This window comes from Taudactylus pleione, unplaced genomic scaffold (genome assembly GCF_031769625.1).
Source record: "Taudactylus pleione unplaced genomic scaffold, aTauple2 ptg000441l, whole genome shotgun sequence".
NCBI lineage: Eukaryota > Metazoa > Chordata > Amphibia > Anura > Myobatrachidae > Taudactylus > Taudactylus pleione.
Window position 1 is genome coordinate 1,098,367 of NW_028284843.1, and position 23,662 is coordinate 1,122,028.

General features: G+C 51.7%; 1 protein-coding gene across 3 annotated transcripts in view; it reads right to left on the reverse strand.

Annotated features, from left to right (window-relative positions):
- The window catches only part of MTOR (mechanistic target of rapamycin kinase), a 393,475-nt gene that overhangs the window by 137,310 nt on the left and 232,503 nt on the right, over positions 1 to 23,662 (reverse strand). For all 3 annotated transcript variants that reach the window (XM_088447807.1, XM_088447808.1, XM_088447806.1), the window contains exon 29: positions 386 to 486. In XM_088447807.1, the coding sequence (XP_088303933.1) occupies positions 386 to 486 (101 nt within the window). The remainder of the gene's footprint in view (positions 1 to 385; positions 487 to 23,662) is intronic.

Below are 23,662 nucleotides of genomic sequence, written 5' to 3' on the forward strand. Positions count from 1 at the left end.
AATTAACAGCACAGTACTTCCATAATTGTGTTGCTGAACAATAATATTATCTTATGAGCTTAAATGTCATTTATACCTACACAACGCTATTGGTCATTTGGTGGATAATTAGTGTAGGATGATGAATGTGAAGTATAATGAATCTGGTTGTATGTGTCAGTCTGTAATCAGAGAGCAGGAACGTCTGCCCCTCATGTACATGCTGAGAAAGAAGAATAGTAGAATAAATAATCTGCGATGTAGAGGAATGATGGTGATGGAGTACTTGGAGGCTGTCGGTACAGCATTGGTGGTGTCCCCTTAGGAGGCCACTTACATTACATTAGGATAACATGTCATGGATACAGCGGTTTACACATGAGAAAAGAATGTGCAGACATCTTACCTAATCCCCATGCCGCAGCTGCTGCCATCCTCGCCATCTTGGCACAGGCCTCCTCGTTGACATTAGTCCAATTCTCACAACATTGTTGATGAAGCTGCCCCCTGTCAGACATAATCAGACGTGTTTATATATGTGCTCACAGAGCTTACAGCTACACTGCGACAAGTACATAGAGAGCATGCAGACCTAGATCACCTATGCACACAGAAAGCAGCATTCTGGGTAAGGAAGAGATGTGATGGGGTGTCATTAATTCCCAGAGCAGATACATTGCCTTCATATATAGGCTAAGCCCAAATAATGATGGCATCCAATGTGTACAGGGGGTCTGGCCTACTGCTTTCCTGAGCATTGCCTGCCATCTATGTACACCAGGCTCATTCATCCACCTCCCAGTACCACCGCCTGCCATCTATGTACAATAGGCCTCATTCATCCAGCTTCCAGTACCACCGCCTGCCATCTATGTACACCAAGCCTCATTCATCCAGCCACCCCCTGCCTTCTACGTACACCAGGCCTCATTCATCCAGCTTCCAGTACCACCGCCTGCCATCTATGTACACCAGGCCTCATTCATCCAGCTTCCAGTACCACCGCCTGCCATCTATACAAGGCCTCATTCATCCAGCTTCCAGTACCACCCCCTGCCTTCTATGGACACCAGGCATCATTCATCCAGCTTCCAGTACCACCCCCTGCCTTCTATGTACACCAGGCATCATTCCATCCAGCATCCAGTACCACCGCCTGCCATCCAAGTACAGCTGGCTTCATTCATTCAGACTCCAGTACCACCGCCTGCAGTCTACGTACACCTGGCCTCATTCATCCAGCTTCCAGTAAAACCGCCTGCCATCTATGTACACCAGGCCTCATTCATCCAGCTTCCAGTACCACCGCCTGCCATCTATACAAGGCCTCATTCATCCAGCTTCCAGTACCACCCCCTGCCTTCTATGTACACCAGGCATCAATCAACCAGCTTCCAGTACCACCCCCTGCCATCTAAGTACAGCTGGCTTCATTCATTCAGACTCCAGTACCACCGCCTGCAGTCTATGTACACCTGGCCTCATTCATCCAGCTTCCAGTAAAACCGCCTGCCATCTATGTACACCAGGCCTCATTCATCCAGCTTCCAGTACCACCGCCTGCCATCTATACAAGGCCTCATTCATCCAGCTTCCAGTACCACCCCCTGCCTTCTATGTACACCAGGCATCATTCATCCAGCTTCCAGTACCACCACCTGCCATCTATGTACACCAAGCCTCATTCATCCAGCTTCCAGTACCACCGCCTGCCATCTATGTACACCAAGCCTCATTCATCCAGCTTCCAGTACCACCACCTGCCTTCTATGTACACCAGGCCTCATTCATCCAGCTTCCAGTACCACCCCCTGCCTTCTATGTACACCAGGCATCATTCATCCGGCTTCCAGAACCACCGCCTGCAGTCTATGTACACCTGGCCTCATTCATCCAGCTTACAGTACCACCACCTGCCATCTACGTACACCTGGCCTCATTCATTCAGCCTCTAGTACCACCACCTGCCATCTATGTACACCAGGCCTCATTCATCCAGCTTCCAGTACTACTGCCTGCCATCTATGTACAGCAGGCCTCATTCATCCAGCTTCCAGTACCACCGCCTACCATCTATGTACACCAGGCCTCATTCATCCAGCTTCCAGTACCGCTGCCTGCCATCTATGTACACCAGGCCTCATTCATCCAGCTTCCAGTACCACCCCCTGCCTTCTATGTACACCAGGCATCATTTATCCAGCTTCCAGTACCACCCCCTGCCTTCTATGTACACCTGGCCTCATTCAGCTAGCTTCCAGTACCACCGCCTGCCTTCTATGTACGCCAGGCATCATTCATTCAGCCTCTAGTACCACCACCTGCCATCTATATACACCAGGCCTCATTAATCCAGCTTCCAGTACCACCGCCTGCCATCTATGTACACCAGGCTCATTCATCCACCTCCCAGTACCACCGCCTGCCATCTATGTACAATAGGCCTCATTCATCCAGCTTCCAGTACCACCGCCTGCCATCTATGTACACCAAGCCTCATTCATCCAGCTTCCAGTACCACCCCCTGCCTTCTATGTACACCAGGCATCATTCATCCAGCTTCCAGTACCACCGCCTGCCATCTACGTACACCTGGCCTCATTCATTCAGCATCTAGTACCACCACCTGCCATCTATATACACCAGACCTCATTAATCCAGCTTCCAGTACCACCGCCTGCCATCTATGTACACCAGGCCTCATTCATCCAGCTTCCAGTACCACTGCCTGCCATCTATGTACACCAGACCTCATTCATCCAGCTTCCAATACCACCGCCTGCCATCTATGTACACCAGGCCTCATTCATCCAGCTTCCAGTACCACCGCCTGCCTTCTATGTACACCAGGCATCATTCATCCAGCTTCCAGTACCACCACCTGCCATCTATGTACACCAAGCCTCATTCATCCAGCTTCCAGTACCACCGCCTGCCATCTATGTACACCAAGCCTCATTCTTCCACCTTCCAGTACCACCGCCTGCCTTCTATGTACACAAGGCATCATTCATCCAGCTTCCAGTACCACCGCCTGCCATCTATACAAGGCCTCATTCATCCAGCTTCCAGTACCACCCCCTGCCTTCTATGTACACTAGGCATCATTCATCCAGCTTCCAGTACCACCACCTGCCATCTATGTACACCAAGCCTCATTCATCCAGCTTCCAGTACCACCGCCTGCCATCTATGTACACCAAGCCACATTCATCCAGTTTCCAGTACCACCACCTGCCTTCTATGTACACCAGGCCTCATTCATCCAGCTTCCAGTACCACCCCCTGCCTTCTATGTACACCAGGCATCATTCATCCGACTTCCAGAACCACCGCCTGCCATCTATGTACACCAGGCATCATTCATTTAGACTCCAGTACCACCGCCTGCAGTCTATGTACACCTGGCCTCATTCATCCAGCTTACAGTACCACCACCTGCCATCTACATACACCTGGCCTCATTCATTCAGCCTCTAGTACCACCGCCTGCCATCTATGTACACCAGGCATCATTCATCCAGCTTCCAGTACCACAGCCTGCCATCTATGTACACCAGGCCTCATTCATCCAGCTTCCAGTACCACCGTCTACCATCTATGTACACCAGGCCTCATTCATCCAGCTTCCAGTACCACTGCCTGCCATCTATGTACACCAGGCATCATTCATCCAGCTTCCAGTACCACCGCCTGCCATATATGTACACCAGGCATCATTCATCCAGCTTCCAGTACCACCCCCTGCCTTCTATGTACACCTGGCCTCATTCATCCAGCTTCCAGTACCACCGCCTGCCTTCTATGTACGCCAGGCCTCATTCATCCAGCTTCCAGTACCACTGCCTGCCTTCTATGTACACCAGGCCTCATTCATCCAGCTTCCAGTACCACCGACTGCCATCTATGTACACCAGGCCTCATTCATCCAGCTTCCAGTACCACCGCCTGCCTTCTATGTACACCAGGCCTCATTCATCCAGCTTCCAGTACCACCCCTGCCTTTTATGTACTCCAGGCATCATTCATCCAGCTTCCAGTACCACCGATTGCCATCTATGTACACCAAGCCTCATTCATCCAGCTTCCAGTACCACCCCCTGCCTTCTATGTACACCAGGCTCATTCATCCACCTCCCAGTACCACTGCCTGCCATGTACAATAGGCCTCATTCATCCAGCTTCCAGTACCACCACCTGCCATCTATATATACCAGGCCTCATTCATCCAGCTTCCAGTACCACCCCTGCCTTCTATGTACACCAGGCCTCATTCATCCAGCTTCCAGTACCACCGCCTGCCATATATGTACACCAGGCCTCATTCATCCAGTTTCCAGTACCACCCCCTGCCATCTATGTACACCTGGATTCATTCATTCAGCCTCTAATACCACCACATGCCATCTATGTACATCATGCCTCATTCATTTAGCCTCCAGAACCACCACCTGCCATCTATGTACACCAAGCCTAATTCATTCAGCCTCGAGTACCACCGCCATGCAGTCTATGTACACCTGGCCTCATTCATTCAGAGTGCAGTACCACCGCCTGCAGTCTATGTACACCTGGCCACATTCATTCAGCCTCCAGTACAACCGCCTGCCATCTATATACACCAGGGCTCATTTATCCAGCTTCCAGTACCACCGCCTGCCTTCTATGTACACCCGGCCTCATTCATTCAGACTCCAGTACCACCGCCTGCCATCTATGTACACCAGGCCTCATTCATTCAGCCTTCAGTACCACCGCCTGCCATCTATGTACACCTGTCCTCATTCATTCAGACTCCAGTACCACCGACTGCCATCTATGTACAACTGGCCTCATTCATTCATTCATTCAGACTCCAGTAACACCGCCTGCCATCTATGTACACCTGGCCTCAGTCATTAAGACTCCAGTACCACCGCCTGCCATCTATGTACACCTGGATTTATTCACTCAGCCTCCAGTACCACCCCTTGCCATCTATATACACCTCACCTGAACTCTATACTGACAACACCCAAATCTCTTGTGTACTCTCATGTAATCAAATTTCTCTCCGTATCTCCCCATGGATGTCACAACCTCCTCACAGTCACCTCAATGCTGCAATACCACAAACTCCCAGCAGCTGCCTCAGAGTCAGACTCTGCTTAATATGTCACATCTGGTCTTCCCTCAGATTCCGGATAACTCCACATTACACACATTGGGGTAAATGTATGAAGCTGTGAAAAGAGAGGAGATGTGTGCCAGTGGAGAAATTTCCCATGGCAACCAATCCGCTTTGACGTTGCATTTATCAAGTACATTCTATAAATAATAGATAGGAGCTGAACGGTGCCATGGGTAATGTCTCCATTCTCTTCACTGCTTCATACATCTACCCCATTGTCTGCATATGTCATTTACTGCTGACACCTGTACACCCTCACATTCCTCACTATGATCCACACTCCCTCCTACAGCTCATCTCCTGTGCTGTTACCACACCCAATCATACTCACCCATAGCTAACACTATACTGCTGACACCTGTACACCCTCACATTCCTCACTATGATCCACACTCCCTCCTACAGGACATCTCCTGTGCTGCTACCACACCCAATCATACTCACCCATAGCTAACACTATACTGCTGTCACCTGTACACCCTCACATTCCTCACTATGAACCACACTCCCTCTTACAGGTCATCTCCTGTGCTGCTACCACACCCAATCACACTCACCCATAGCTAACACTATACTGCTGTCACCTGTACACCCTCACATTCCTCACTATGAGTCACACTCCCTCCTACAGGTCATCTCCTGTGCTGCTACCACACCCAATCACACTCACCCATAGCTAACACTATACTGCTGTCACCTGTACACCCTCACATTCCTCACTATGAACCACACTCCCTCCTACAGGTCATCTCCTGTGCTGCTACCACACCCAATCATACTCACCCATAGCTAACACTATACTGCTGACACCTGTACACCCTCACATTCCTCACTATGATCCACACTCCCTCCTACAGGTCATCTCCTGTGCTGCTACCACACCCAATCATACTCACCCATAGCTAACACTATACTGCTGTCACCTGTACACCCTCACATTCCTCACTATGAACCACACTCCCTCCTACAGGTCATCTCCTGTGCTGCTACCACACCCAATCATACTCACCCATAGCTAACACTATACTGCTGTCACCTGTACACCCTCACATTCCTCACTATGAGCCACACTCCCTCCTACAGGTCATCTCCTGTGCTGCTACCACACCCAATCATACTCACCCATAGCTAACACTATACTGCTGTCACCTGTACACCCTCACATTCCTCACTATGAGTCACACTCTCTCCTACAGGTCATCTCCTGTGCTGCTACCACACCCAATCATACTCACCCATAGCTAACACTATACTGCTGACACCTGTACACCCTCACATACTGCTGAAACATGTACCCCCTCACATACTGCTGACACCTGTACCCCCTCACATACTGCTGACACCTGTACACCCTCACATACTGCTGACACCTGTACACCCTCACATACTGCTGACACCTGTACACCCTCACATACTGCTGACACCTGTACACCCTCACATACTGCTGTCACCTGTACACCCTCACATACTGCTGACACCTGTACACCCTCACATACTGCTGACACCTGTACACCCTCACATACTGCTGACACCTGTACACCCTCACATACTGCTGTCACCTGTACACCCTCACATACTGCTGACACCTGTACACCCTCACATACTGCTGACACCTGTACACCCTCACATACTGCTGTCACCTGTACACCCTCACATACTGCTGACACCTGTACACCCTCACATACTGCTGACACCTGTACACCCTCACATACTGCTGACACCTGTACCCCCTCACATACTGCTGTCACCTGTACCCCCTCACATACTGCTGACACCTGTACCCCCTCACATACTGCTGACACCTGTACCCCCTCACATACTGCTGACACCTGTACCCCCTCACATACTGCTGACACCTGTACCCCCTCACATACTGCTGACACCTGTACCCCCTCACATACTGCTGACACCTGTACCCCCTCACATACTGCTGACACCTGTACCCCCTCACATACTGCTGACACCTGTACCCCCTCACATACTGCTGACACCTGTACACCCTCACATACTGCTGACACCTGTACACCCTCACATACTGCTGACACCTGTACACCCTCACATACTGCTGACACCTGTACACCCTCACATACTGCTGACACCTGTACACCCTCACATACTGCTGACACCTGTACACCCTCACATACTGCTGACACCTGTACACCCTCACATACTGCTGACACCTGTACACCCTCACATACTGCTGTCACCTGTACACCCTCACATACTGCTGTCACCTGTACACCCTCACATACTGCTGACACCTGTACACCCTCACATACTGCTGACACCTGTACCCCCTCACATACTGCTGTCACCTGTACCCCCTCACATACTGCTGACACCTGTACCCCCTCACATACTGCTGACACCTGTACCCCCTCACATACTGCTGACACCTGTACACCCTCACATACTGCTGACACCTGTACCCCCTCACATACTGCTGACACCTGTACCCCCTCACATACTGCTGACACCTGTACACCCTCACATACTGCTGACACCTGTACCCCCTCACATACTGCTGACACCTGTACACCCTCACATACTGCTGACACCTGTACACCCTCACATACTGCTGACACCTGTACACCCTCACATACTGCTGTCACTTGTACACCCTCACATACTGCTGACACCTGTACACCCTCACATACTGCTGACACCTGTACACCCTCACATACTGCTGTCACCTGTACACCCTCACATACTGCTGACACCTGTACACCCTCACATACTGCTGACACCTGTACACCCTCACATACTGCTGACACCTGTACACCCTCACATACTGCTGACACCTGTACCCCCTCACATACTGCTGACACCTGTACCCCCTCACATACTGCTGACACCTGTACACCCTCACATACTGCTGACACCTGTACCCCCTCACATACTGCTGACACCTGTACCCCCTCACATACTGCTGACACCTGTACACCCTCACATACTGCTGACACCTGTACCCCCTCACATACTGCTGACACCTGTACACCCTCACATACTGCTGACACCTGTACCCCCTCACATACTGCTGACACCTGTACCCCCTCACATACTGCTGACACCTGTACACCCTCACATACTGCTGACACCTGTACACCCTCACATACTGCTGACACCTGTACACCCTCACATTCCTCACTCCTATCAGCAGCTGTGACTCTGTAACGTAGGATACTGAATGCAGATATAACCGCAGTGCCATATATCATTTTAATCAGCAGAAACTGCGTATGAGTTCTATTTGCAACACTTTACGTATAATACACATTTGAAGTTAGGAAGTTATTTGGCGCTACTGAGTGACGCCACGGTATGTTGCGACTAGAAGGGCTGTGTGACGCACCAGAAAGTAAGATGTATGAGGACACATATGTATTAGCCTTATTGTATCAGTTGCCATTGAAGACACAACTACAAATCCCAGCAGTCACGGATTACATCATGTGGTCACCTGGGAGAGAGTCTGGAAATTACGGCGTGAATCATAAAATAAATAAAATGTAAAGATCTGAAATACAAAAGTCATGTCTGGAAAGGGACTGGCTTATTAAACACAGAAATAGCCTTTTAATAGCTGAGGCGGATGCAAACAGCAACACCTGCTTTGGATTTACGGTAGGAACAATATCTCCTAAAACTTTTATTAGTCAAATTTACCATGACAATCCAAAAACAAAGTTAGTCTTTGAGAGGTTCATTCACACCCCGGCCGTGCAGCCAGCCCCCCCCCATGCTGAGCCCTCACAGTCTGTTTTGGGTTTTTTTTGCTAAAGAGAACAAATAAAATACAAATCTTTCATAACTTTCTTTCCTGCCCCCAAGTCTTTATGTTTTTCTTGGCTGCAGACAGGACAGAGAAATATGTGCCGCGCTCGAGCTGTCCGTACATTGCCATGGCAATGCTATTACTACATTCCAGCTTACGCTATCAGACAAGTATTTTCCTATATCCCATCACACGTCCATGTCCCCTCTCGTCATAACTTCATAGGGAACATGTTCTGAGCTTGTTTAGGCTGGAGCAGAGCTGATGGTAAGTGAGGCAGGCTATGTCCTGTCTGTGTGTGCCTGCGCTGTGTATATACCATTCCGGTATTACATTACGTCAGCTGCTCCCATCTTGGATGTCAGATATGGAATAATAAAAAACACGCGTCTGTACAAACGCTCTCTCTATGGAATTTTATTGTGTATTATTATATAGTAATTTATTCCATATGCTTGGCATACACACTCCGCGGATCACCCCGATAATTGTACTGTGTGTGCAGCCGGCCAATGCTCGGTTGATCGGTCGGTCGGGCATACCAGATCGTCCATCATGCCCGTCCGATGCAATATTTTGTAGGTTACATGACGGCGACATTGGGCAGTGTATGCCCAGCCACGGCCGACTGCCAAGGAAGGTTCTGGAATAGCCCCCCTCAGCTGAGAAGCAGAGATTTCGGGGGTAATACACTGTGAGACATCTCATGGTGTATGCCTGTGATATCTGCCAGGGAAGGTTCTGGGAATGGTCTCCCCCAGGAGAGAAGCAGAGATATCAGGGGTAATACACTGTGAGACATCTCATGGTGCATGCCTGTGATATCTGCCAGGGAAGGTTCTGGGAATGGTCTCCCCCCCCCCCAGGGGAGAAGCAGAGATATCGGGGCCTATACACTGTGAGACATCTCATGGTGTATGCCTGTGATATCTGCCAGGGAAGGTTCTGGGAATGGCACCCCCAGGGGAGAAGCAGAGATATCGGGGGTAATACACTGTGAGACATCTCATGGTGTATGCCAGTGATATCTGCCAGGGAAGGCTCTGGGAATGGCTCCCCCAGGGGAGAAGCAGAGATATCGGGGGTAATACACTGTGAGACATCTCATGGTGTATGCCTGTGATATCTGCCAGGGAAGGCTCTGGGAATGGTCTCCCCCCCCAGGGGAGAAGCAGAGATATCGGGGGTATTACACTGAGAGACATCTCATGGTGCATGCCTGTGATATCTGCCAGGGAAGGTTCTGGGAATGGTCTCCCCCAGGGGAGAAGCAGAGATATCGGGGGTAATACACTGAGACATCTCATGGTGTATACCTGTGATATCTGCCAGGGAAGGTTCTGGGAATGGTCTCCCCCAGGGGAGAAGCAGAGATATCGGGGGTAAAACACTGTGAGACATCTCATGGTGTAAGCCTGTGATATCTGCCAGCGAAGGTTCTGGGAATGGTCTCCCCCCAGGGGAGAAGCAGAGATATCGGGGTCTATACACTGTGAGACATCTCATGGTGTATACCTGTGATATCTGCCAGGGAAGGTTCTGGGAATGGTCTCCCCCAGGGGAGAAGCAGAGATATCGGGGGTAATACACTGTGAGACATCTCATGATGTATGCCTGTGATATCTGCCAGCGAAGGTTCTGGGAATGGTCTCCCCCAGGGGAGAAGCAGAGATATCGGGGGTATTACACTGTGAGACATCTCATGGTGTATGCCTGTGATAACTGCCAGGGAAGGTTCTGGGAATGGTCTCCCCCAGGGGAGAAGCAGAGATATCGGGGGTAATACACTGTGAGACATCTCATGGTGTATGCCTATGATATCTGCCAGGGAAGGCTCTGGGAATGGTCCCCCCCCCCCCCAGGGGAGAAGCAGAGATATCGGGGGTAATACACTGTGAGACATCTCATGTTGTATGCCTGTGATATCTGCCAGGGAAGGTTCTGGGAATGGTCTACCCCCCCAGGGGAGAAGCAGAGATATCGGGGTCTATACAATGTGAGACATCTCATGGTGTATGCCTGTGATATCTGCCAGGGAAGATTCTGGGAATGGCCCCCCCAGGGGAGAAGCAGAGATATCGGGGGTAATACACTGTGAGACATCTCATGGTGCATGCCTGTGATATCTGCCAGGGAAGGTTCTGGGAATGGTCTCCCCCCCCCCCAGGGGAGAAGCAGAGATATCGGGGCCTATACACTGTGAGACATCTCATGGTGTATGCCTGTGATATCTGCCAGGGAAGGTTCTGGGAATGGCACCCCCAGGGGAGAAGCAGAGATATCGGGGGTAATACACTGTGAGACATCTCATGGTGTATGCCAGTGATATCTGCCAGGGAAGGCTCTGGGAATGGTCTCCCCCCCCGGGGGAGAAGCAGAGATATCGGGGTCTATACACTGTGAGACATCTCATGGTGTATGCCTGTGATATCTGCAAGGGAAGGCTCTGGGAATTGCCCCCCTCAGGGGAGAAGCAGAGATATCGAGGGTAATACACTGTGAGACATCTCATGGTGTATGCCTGTGATATCTGCCAGGGAAGGTTCTGGGAATGGTCTCCCCCAGGGGAGAAGCAGAGATATCGGTGGTAATACACTGTGAGACATCTCATGGTGTATGCCTGTGATATATGCCAGGGAAGGTTCTGGGAATGGTCTCCCCCAGGGGAAAAGCAGAGATATCGGGGGTAATACACTGTGAGACATCTCATGGTGTATGCCAGTGATATCTGCCAGGGAAGGTTCTGGGAATGGTCTCCCCCAGGGGAGAAGCAGAGATATAGGTGGTAATACACTGTGAGACATCTCATGGTGTATGCCTGTGATATCTGCCAGGGAAGGTTCTGGGAATGGTCTCCCCCCAGGGGAGAAGCAGAGATATCGGGGGTAATACACTGTGAGACATCTCATGGTGCATGCCAGTGATATCTGCCAGGGAAGGTTCTGGGAATGGTCTCCCCCAGGGGAGAAGCAGAGATATCGGTGGTAATACACTGTGAGACATCTCATGGTGTATGCCTGTGATATCTTCCAGGGAAGGTCCTGGGAATGGTTTCCCCCCCCCCCCAGGGGAGAAGCAGAGATATCGGGGGTAATACACTGTGAGACATCTCATGGTGCATGCCAGTGATATCTGCCAGGGAAGGTTCTGGGAATGGTCTCCCCCAGGGGAGAAGCAGAGATATCGGTGGTAATACACTGTGAGACATCTCATGGTGCATGCCAGTGATATCTGCCAGGGAAGGTTCTGGGAATGGTCTCCCCCAGGGGAGAAGCAGAGATATCGGTGGTAATACACTGTGAGACATCTCATGGTGTATGCCTGTGATATCTGCCAGGGAAGGCTCAGGGAATGGTTTCCCCCCCCCCCCAGGGGAGAAGCAGAGATATCGGGGGTAATACACTGTGAGACATCTCATGATGTATGCCTGTGATATCTGCCAGGGAAGGTTCTGGGAATGGTCTCCCCCAGGGGAGAAGCAGAGATATCGGGGGTATTACACTGTGAGACATCTCATGGTGTTTGCCTGTGATATCTGCCAGGGAAGGTTCTGGGAATGGTCTCCCCCAGGGGAGAAGCAGAGATATCGGGGGAAATACACTGTGAGACATCTCATGGTGTATGCCTATGATATCTGCCAGGAAAGGTTCTGGGAATTGCCCCCTTCAGGGGAGAAGCAGAGATATCGGGGGTAATACACTGTGAAACATCTCATGGTGTATGCCTGTGATATCTGTCAGGGAAGGTTCTGGGAATGGTCTCCCCCCCCAGGGGAGAAGCAGAGATATCGGGGGTATTACACTGTGAGACATCTCATGGTGCATGCCTGTGATATCTGCCAGGGAAGGTTCTGCGAATGGTCTCCCCCAGGGGAGAAGCAGAGATATCGGGGGTAATACACTGTGAGACATCTCATGGTGTATGCCTGTGATATCTGCCAGCGAAGGTTCTGGGAATGGTCTCCCCCCAGGGGAGAAGCAGAGATATCGGGGTCTATACACTGTGAGACATCTCATGGTGTATACCTGTGATATCTGCCAGGGAAGGTTCTGGGAATGGTCTCCCCCAGGGGAGAAGCAGAGATATCGAGGGTAATACACTGTGAGACATCTCATGGTGTATGCCTGTGATATCTGCCAGCGAAGGTTCTGGGAATGGTCTCCCCCAGGGGAGAAGCAAAGATATCGGGGGTAATACACTGTGAGACATCTCATGGTGTATGCCTGTGATATCTTCCAGGGAAGGTTCTGGGAATGGTCTCCCCCAGGGGAGAAGCAGAGATATCGGGGGTATTACACTGTGAGACATCTCATGGTGTATGCCTGTGATATCTGCCAGGGAAGGTTCTGGGAATGGTCTCCCCCCGGGGGGAGAAGCAGAGATATCGGGGTCTATACACTGTGAGACATCTCATGGTGTATGCCTGTGATATCTGCCAGGGAAGGCTCTGGGAATTGCCCCCCTCAGGGGAGAAGCAGAGATATCGAGGGTAATACACTGTGAGACATCTCATGGTGTATGCCTGTGATATCTGCCAGGGAAGGTTCTGGGAAAGGTCTCCCCCAGGGGAGAAGCAGAGATATCGGTGGTAATACACTGTGAGACATCTCATGGTGTATGCCTGTGATATCTGCCAGGGAAGGTTCTGGGAATGGTCTCCCCCCAGGGGAGAAGCAGAGATATCGGGGGTAATACACTGTGAGACATCTCATGGTGCATGCCAGTGATATCTGCCAGGGAAGGTTCAGGGAATGGTCTCCCCCAGGGGAGAAGCAGAGATATCGGTGGTAATACACTGTGAGACATCTCATGGTGTATGCCTGTGATATCTGCCAGGGAAGGCTCTGGGAATGGTTTCCCCCCCCCCCCAGGGGAGAAGCAGAGATATCGGAGGTAATACACTGTGCGACATCTCATGGTGCATGCCAGTGATATCTGCCAGGGAAGGCTCTGGGAATGGCCCCCCCAGGGGAGAAGCAGAGATATCGGGGGTAATACACTGTGAGACATCTCATGGTGTATGCCTGTGATATCTGCCAGGGAAGGTTCTGGGAATGGTCTCCCCCCAGGGGAGAAGCAGAGATATCGGGGGTAATACACTGTGAGACATCTCATGGTGCATGCCAGTGATATCTGCCAGGGAAGGTTCTGGGAATGGTCTCCCCCAGGGGAGAAGCAGAGATATCGGTGGTAATACACTGTGAGACATCTCATGGTGTATGCCTGTGATATCTGCCAGGGAAGGCTCTGGGAATGGTTTCCCCCCCCCCCAGGGGAGAAGCAGAGATATCGGGGGTAATACACTGTGAGACATCTCATGGTGTATGCCTGTGATATCTGCCAGGGAAGGTTCTGGGAATGGTCTCCCCCCAGGGGAGAAGCAGAGATATCGGGGGTATTACACTGTGAGACATCTCATGGTGTATGCCTGTGATATCTGCCAGGGAGGGTTCTGGGAATGGTCTCCCCCAGGGGAGAAGCAGAGATATCGGTGGTAATACACTGTGAGACATCTCATGGTGTATGCCTGTGATATCTGCCAGGGAAGGTCCTGGGAATGGCCCCCCCAGGGGAGAAGCAGAGATATCGGGGGTAATACACTGTGAGACATCTCATGGTGTATGCCTGTGATATCTGCCAGGGAAGGTTCTGGGAATGGTCTCCCTCCCCCCCCCAGGGGAGAAGCAGAGATATCGGGGGTAATACACTGTGAGACATCTCATGGTATATGCCAGTGATATCTGCCAGGGAAGGTTCTGGGAATGGTCTCCCCACCCCCCCCCCCCCCAGGGGAGAAGCATAGATATCGGGGGTAATACACTGTGAGACATCTCATGGTGTATGCCTGTGATATCTTCCAGGGAAGGTTCTGGGAATGGTCTCCCCCCAGGGGAGAAGCAGAGATATCGGGGGTATTACACTGTGAGACATCTCATGGTGTATGCCTGTGATATCTGCCAGGGAAGGTTCTGGGAATGGTCTCCCCCAGGGGAGAAGCAGAGATATCGGGGCCTATACACTGTGAGACATCTCATGGTGTATGCCTATGATATCTGCCAGGGAAGGTTCTGGGAATGGTCTCCCCCCAGGGGAGAAGCAGAGATATCGGGGGTAATACACTGTGAGACATCTCATGGTGCATGCCAGTTATATCTGCCAGGTAAGGTTCTGGGAATGATCTCCCCCCAGGGGAGAAGCAGAGATATCGGGGGTAATACACTGTGAGACATCTCATGGTGTATACCTGTGATATCTGCCAGAGAAAGGTTCTGGGAATGGTCTCCCCCGCCGGGGGAGAAGCAGAGATATCGGGGTCTATACACTGTGAGACATCTCATGGTGTATGCCTGTGATATCTGCCAGGGAAGGCTCTGGGAATTGCCCCCCTCAGGGGAGAAGCAGAGATATCGGGGGTAATACACTGTGAGACATCTCATGGTGTATGCCTGTGATATCTGCCAGGGAAGGTTCTGGGAATGGTCTCCCCAGGGGAGAAGCAGAGATATCGGGGTTAATACACTGTGAGACATCTCATGGTGTATGCCAGTGATATCTGCCAGGGAAGGTTCTGGGAATGGTCTCCCCCAGGGGAGAAGCAGAGATATCGGTGGTTATACACTGTGAGACATCTCATGGTGTATGCCTGTGATATCTGCCAGGGAAGGTTCTGGGAATGGTCTCCCCCAGGGGAAAAGCAGAGATATCGGGGGTAATACACTGTGAGACATCTCATGGTGTATGCCTGTGATATCTGCAAGGGAAGGCTCTGGGAATGGTCTCCCCCCCCCAGGGGAGAAGCAGAGATATCAGGGGGTAATACACTGTGAGACATCTCATGGTGCATGCCTGTGATATCTGTCAGGGAAGGTTCTGGGAATGGTCTCCCCCCCCAGGGGAGAAGCAGAGATATCGGGGGTATTACACTGTGAGACATCTCATGGTGCATGCCTGTGATATCTGCCAGGGAAGTTTCTGGGAATGGTCTCCCCCAGGGAAGAAGCAGAGGTATCGGGGGTAATACACTGTGAGACATCTCATGGTGTATGCCTGTGATATCTGCCAGCGAAGGTTCTGGGAATGGTCTCCCCCCAGGGGAGAAGCAGAGATATCGGGGTCTATACACTGTGAGACATCTCATGGTGTATACCTGTGATATCTGCCAGGGAAGGTTCTGGGAATGGTCTCCCCCAGGGGAGATGCAGAGATATCGAGGGTAATACACTGTGAGACATCTCATGGTGTATGCCTGTGATATCTGCCAGGGAAGGTTCTGGGAATGGTCTCCCCCAGGGGAGAAGCAGAGATATCGGGGTTAATACACTGTGAGACATCTCATGGTGTATGCCTGTGATATCTGCCAGGGAAGGTTCTGGGAATGGCCCCCCCCTGGGGAGAAGCAGAGATATCGGTGTTAATACACTGTGAGACATCTCATGGTGTTTGCCTGTGATATCTGCCAGCGAAGGTTCTGGTAATGGTATCCCCCCAGGGGAGAAGCAGAGATATCGGGGGTATTACACTGTGAGACATCTCATGGTGTATGCCTGTGATATCTGCCAGGGAAGGTTCTGGGAATGGTCTCCCCCAGGGGAGAAGCAGAGATATCGGGGCCTATACACTGTGAGACATCTCATGGTGTATGCCTATGATATCTGCCAGGGAAGGTTCTGGGAATGGTCTCCCCCAGGGGAGAAGCAGAGATATCGGGGGTAATACACTGTGAGACATCTCATGGTGTATGCCTGTGATATCTGCCAGGGAAGGTCCTGGGAATGGCCCCCCCAGGGGAGAAGCAGAGATATCAGGGGTAATACACTGGGAGACATCTCATGGTGTATGCCTGTGATATCTGCCAGGGAAGGCTCTGGGAATGGTCTCCCCCCCCCCCGCCAGGGGAGAAGCAGAGATATCGGGGAAAATACACTGTGAGACATCTCATGGTGCATGCCAGTTATATCTGCCAGGTAAGGTTCTGGGAATGATCTCCCCCCAGGGGAGAAGCAGAGATATCGGGGGCAATACACTGTGAGACATCTCATGGTGTATACCTGTGATATCTGCCAGGGAAGGTTCTGGGAATGGTCTCCCCCCCCGGGGGAGAAGCAGAGATATCGGGGTCTATACACTGTGAGACATCTCATGGTGTATGCCTGTGATATCTGCCAGGGAAGGCTCTGGGAATTGCCCCCCTTAGGGGAGAAGCAGAGATATCGGGGGTAATACACTGTGAGACATCTCATGGTGTATGCCTGTGATATCTGCCAGGGAAGGTTCTGGGAATGGTCTCCCCCAGGGGAGAAGCAGAGATATCGGGGTTAATACACTGTGAGACATCTCATGGTGTATGCCTGTGATATCTGCCAGGGAAGGTTCTGGGAATGGCCCCCCCCTGGGGAGAAGCAGAGATATCGGTGGTAATACACTGTGAGACATCTCATGGTGTATGCCTGTGATATCTGCCAGGGAAGGTTCTGGGAATGGTCTCCCCCAGGGGAAAAGCAGAGATATCGGGGGTAATACACTGTGAGACATCTCATGGTGTATGCCAGTGATATCTGCCAGGGAAGGTTCTGGGAATGGTCTCCCCCAGGGGAGAAGCAGAGATATCGGTGGTAATACACTGTGAGACATCTCATGGTGTATGCCTGTGATATCTGCCAGGGAAGGTTCTGGGAATGGTCTCCCCCCAGGGGAGAAGCAGAGATATCGGGGGTAATACACTGTGGGACATCTCATGGTGTATGCCTGTGATATCTGCCAGGGAAGGTTCTGGGAATGGTCTCCCCCCAGGGGAGAAGCAGAGATATCGGGGGTAATACACTGTGAGACATCTCATGGTGCATGCCAGTGATATCTGCCAGGGAAGGTTCTGGGAATGGTCTCCCCCAGGGGAGAAGCAGAGATATCGGTGGTAATACACTGTGAGACATCTCATGGTGTATGCCTGTGATATCTGCCAGGGAAGGCTCTGGGAATGGTTTCCCCCCCCCCAGGGGAGAAGCAGAGATATCGGGGGTAATACACTGTGAGACATCTCATGGTGTATGCCTGTGATATCTGCCAGGGAAGGTTCTGGGAATGGTCTCCCCCCAGGGGAGAAGCAGAGATATCGGGGGTAATACACTGTGAGACATCTCATGGTGTATGCCTGTGATATCTGCCAGGGAAGGTTCTGGGAATGGTCTCCCCCAGGGGAGAAGCAGAGATATCAGGGGTTATACACTGCGAGACATCTCATGGTGTATGCCAGTGATATCTGCCAGGGAAGGTTCTGGGAATGGTCTCCCCCAGGGGAGAAGCAGAGATATCGGGGGTAATAAACTGTGAGACATCTCATGGTGTATGCCTGTGATATCTGCCAGGGAAGGTTCTGGGAATGGTCTCCCCCAGGGGAAAAGCAGAGATATCGGTGGTAATACACTGTGAGACATCTCATGGTGTATGCCTGTGATATCTGCCAGGGAAGGTTCTGGGAATGGTCTCCCCCAGGGGAGAAGCAGAGATATCGGTGGTAATACACTGTGAGACATCTCATGGTGTATGCCTGTGATATCTGCCAGGGAAGGTCCTGGGAATGGCCCCCCCAGGGGAGAAGCAGAGATATCGGGGGTAATACACTGTGAGACATCTCATGGTGTATGCCTGTGATTTCTGCCAGGGAAGGTTCTGGGAATGGTCTCCCTCCCCCCCCCAGGGGAGAAGCAGAGATATCGGGGGTAATACACTGTGAGACATCTCATGGTATATGCCAGTGATATCTGCCAGGGAAGGTTCTGGGAATGGTCTCCCCCCCCCCCCCCCAGGGGAGAAGCATAGATATCGGGGGTAATACACTGTGAGACATCTCATGGTGAATGCCTGTGATATCTGCCAGGGAAGGTTCTGGGAATGGTCTCCCCCCCCCCCCCCAGGGGAGAAGCAGAGATATCGGTGGTAATACACTGTGACACATCTCTTGGTGTATGCCTGTGATATCTGCCAGGGAAGGTTCTGGGAATGGTCTCCCCCCCCCCCCCCCCCCCAGGGGAGAAGCAGAGATATCGGGGGTAATACACTGTGAGACATCTCATGGTGTATGCCTGTGATATCTTGCAGGGAAGGTTCTGGGAATGGTCTCCCCCCAGGGGAGAAGCAGAGATATCGGGGGTATTACACTGTGAGACATCTCATGGTGCATGCCTGTGATATCTGCCAGGGAAGGTTCTGGGAATGGTCTCCCCCAGGGGAGAAGCAGAGATATCGGGGCCTATACACTGTGAGACATCTCATGGTGTATGCCTATGATATCTGCCAGGGAAGGTTCTGGGAATGGTCTCCCCCCAGGGGAGAAGCAGAGATATCGGGGGTAATACACTGTGAGACATCTCATGGTGCATGCCAGTTATATCTGCCAGGTAAGGTTCTGGGAATGATCTCCCCCCAGGGGAGAAGCAGAGATATCGGGGGTAATACACTGTGAGACATCTCATGGTGTATACCTGTGATATCTGCCAGGGAAGGTTCTGGGAATGGTCTCCCCCGCCGGGGGAGAAGCAGAGATATCGGGGTTAATACACTGTGAGACATCTCATGGTGTATGCCAGTGATATCTGCCAGGGAAGGTTCTGGGAATGGTCTCCCCCAGGGGAGAAGCAGAGATATCGGTGGTTATACACTGTGAGACATCTCATGGTGTATGCCTGTGATATCTGCCAGGGAAGGTTCTGGGAATGGTCTCCCCCAGGGGAAAAGCAGAGATATCGGGGGTAATACACTGTGAGACATCTCATGGTGTATGCCTGTGATATCTGCAAGGGAAGGCTCTGGGAATGGTCTCCCTCCCCAGGGGAGAAGCAGAGATATCGGGGGTAATACACTGTGAGACATCTCATGGTGTATGCCTGTGATATCTGTCAGGGAAGGTTCTGGGAATGGTCTCCCCCCCCAGGGGAGAAGCAGAGATATCGGGGGTATTACACTGTGAGACATCTCATGGTGCATGCCTGTGATATCTGCCAGGGAAGTTTCTGGGAATGGTCTCCCCCAGGGAAGAAGCAGAGATATCGGGGGTAATACACTGTGAGACATCTCATGGTGTATGCCTGTGATATCTGCCAGCGAAGGTTCTGGGAATGGTCTCCCCCCAGGGGAGAAGCAGAGATATCGGGGTCTATACACTGTGAGACATCTCATGGTGTATACCTGTGATATCTGCCAGGGAAGGTTCTGGGAATGGTCTCCCCCAGGGGAGATGCAGAGATATCGAGGGTAATACACTGTGAGACATCTCATGGTGTATGCCTGTGATATCTGCCAGCGAAGGTTCTGGTAATGGTATCCCCCCAGGGGAGAAGCAGAGATATCGGGGGTATTACACTGTGAGACATCTCATGGTGTATGCCTGTGATATCTGCCAGGGAAGGTTCTGGGAATGGTCTCCCCCAGGGGAGAAGCAGAGATATCGGGGCCTATACACTGTGAGACATCTCATGGTGTATGCCTATGATATCTGCCAGGGAAGGTTCTGGGAATGGTCTCCCCCAAGGGAGAAGCAGAGATATCGGGGGTAATACACTGTGAGACATCTCATGGTGTATGCCTGTGATATCTGCCAGGGAAGGTCCTGGGAATGGCCCCCGCCAGGGGAGAAGCAGAGATATCGGGGGAAATACACTGTGAGACATCTCATGGTGCATGCCAGTTATATCTGCCAGGTAAGGTTCTGGGAATGATCTCCCCCCAGGGGAGAAGCAGAGATATCGGGGGCAATACACTGTGAGACATCTCATGGTGTATACCTGTGATATCTGCCAGGGAAGGTTCTGGGAATGGTCTCCCCCCCCCGGGGGAGAAGCAGAGATATCGGGGTCTATACACTGTGAGACATCTCATGGTGTATGCCTGTGATATCTGCCAGGGAAGGCTCTGGGAATTGCCCCCCTCAGGGGAGAAGCAGAGATATCGGGGGTAATACACTGTGAGACATCTCATGGTGTATGCCTGTGATATCTGCCAGGGAAGGTTCTGGGAATGGTCTCCCCCAGGGGAGAAGCAGAGATATCGGGGTTAATACACTGTGAGACATCTCATGGTGTATGCCTGTGATATCTGCCAGGGAAGGTTCTGGGAATGGCCCCCCCCTGGGGAGAAGCAGAGATATCGGGGTTAATACACTGTGAGACATCTCATGGTGTATGCCTGTGATATCTGCCAGGGAAGGTTCTGGGAATGGCCCCCCCCTGGGGAGAAGCAGAGATATCGGTGGTAATACACTGTGAGACATCTCATGGTGTATGCCTGTGATATCTGCCAGGGAAGGTTCTGGGAATGGTCTCCCCCAGGGGAAAAGCAGAGATATCGGGGGTAATACACTGTGAGACATCTCATGGTGTATGCCAGTGATATCTGCCAGGGAAGGTTCTGGGAATGGTCTCCCCCAGGGGAGAAGCAGAGATATCGGTGGTAATACACTGTGAGACATCTCATGGTGTATGCCTGTGATATCTGCCAGGGAAGGTTCTGGGAATGGTCTCCCCCAGGGGAGAAGCAGAGATATCGGTGGTAATACACTGTGAGACATCTCATGGTGTATGCCTGTGATATCTGCCAGGGAAGGCTCTGGGAATGGTTTCCCCCCCCCCCAGGGGAGAAGCAGAGATATCGGGGGTAATACACTGTGAGACATCTCATGGTGTATGCCTGTGATATCTGCCAGGGAAGGTTCTGGGAATGGTCTCCCCCCAGGGGAGAAGCAGAGATATCGGGGGTAATACACTGTGAGACATCTCATGGTGTATGCCTGTGATATCTGCCAGGGAAGGTTCTGGGAATGGTCTCCCCCAGGGGAGAAGCAGAGATATCAGGGGTAATACACTGTGAGACATCTCATGGTGTATGCCAGTGATATCTGCCAGGGAAGGTTCTGGGAATGGTCTCCCCCAGGGGAGAAGCAGAGATATCGGGGGTAATAAACTGTGAGACATCTCATGGTGTATGCCTGTGATATCTGCCAGGGAAGGTTCTGGGAATGGTCTCCCCCAGGGGAAAAGCAGAGATATCGGTGGTAATACACTGTGAGACATCTCATGGTGTATGCCTGTGATATCTGCCAGGGAAGGTTCTGGGAATGGTCTCCCCCAGGGGAGAAGCAGAGATATCGGTGGTAATACACTGTGAGACATCTCATGGTGTATGCCTGTGATATCTGCCAGGGAAGGTCCTGGGAATGGCCCCCCCAGGGGAGAAGCAGAGATATCGGGGGTAATACACTGTGAGACATCTCATGGTGTATGCCTGTGATTTCTGCCAGGGAAGGTTCTGGGAATGGTCTCCCTCCCGCCCCCAGGGGAGAAGCAGAGATATCGGGGGTAATACACTGTGAGACATCTCATGGTATATGCCAGTGATATCTGCCAGGGAAGGTTCTGGGAATGGTCTCCCCCCCCCCCCCCCCAGGGGAGAAGCATAGATATCGGGGGTAATACACTGTGAGACATCTCATGGTGTATGCCTGTGATATCTGCCAGGGAAGGTTCTGGGAATGGTCTCCCCCCCCCCAGGGGAGAAGCAGAGATATCGGTGGTAATACACTGTGAGACATCTCTTGGTGTATGCCTGTGATATCTGCCAGGGAAGGTTCTGGGAATGGTCTCCCCCCAGGGGAGAAGCAGAGATATCGGGGCCTATACACTGTGAGACATCTCATGGTGTATGCCTATGATATCTGCCAGGGAAGGTTCTGGGAATGGTCTCCCCCCAGGGGAGAAGCAGAGATATCGGGGGTAATACACTGTGAGACATCTCATGGTGTATGCCTGTGATATCTGCCAGGGAAGGTCCTGGGAATGGCCCCCCTAGGGGAGAAGCAGAGATATCAGGGGTAATACACTGGGAGACATCTCATGGTGTATGCCTGTGATATCTGCCAGGGAAGGCTCTGGGAATGGTCTCCCCCCCCCCCAGGGGAGAAGCAGAGATATCGGGGGTAATACACTGTGAGACATCTCATGGTGTATACCTGTGATATCTGCCAGAGAAGGTTCTGGGAATGGTCTCCCCCCCAGGGGGAGAAGCAGAGATATCGGGGTCTATACACTGTGAGACATCTCATGGTGTATACCTGTGATATCTGCCAGGGAAGGTTCTGGGAATTGCCCCCCCCAGGGGAGAAGCAGAGATATCGGGGGTAATACACTGTGAGACACCTCATGGTGCATGCCTGTGATATCTGCCAGGGAAGGTTCTGGGAATGGTCTCCCCCCCCAGGGGAGAAGCAGAGATATCGGGGGTAATACACTGTGAGACACCTCATGGTGTATACCTGTGATATCTGCCAGGGAAGGTTCTGGGAATGGTCTCCCCCCCAGGGGAGAAGCAGAGATATCGGGGGTAATACTCTGTGAGACATCTCATGGTGTATACCTGTGATATCTGCCAGGGAAGGTTCTGGGAATGGTCTCCCCCCAGGGGAGAAGCAGAGTTATCGGGGGTAATACACGGTGAGACATCTCATGGTGTATGCCAGTGATATCTGCCAGGGAAGGTTCTGGGAATGGTCTCCCCAGGGGAGAAGGAGAGATATCGGGGTCTATACACCGTGAGACATCTCATGGTGTATGCCTGTGATATCTGCCATGGAAGGTTCTGGGAATGGTCCCCCCAGGGGAGAAGCAGAGATATTGGGGGTAATACACTGTGAGACATCTCATGGTGTATGCCTGTGATATCTGCCAGGGAAGGTTCTGGGAATGGTCCCCCCA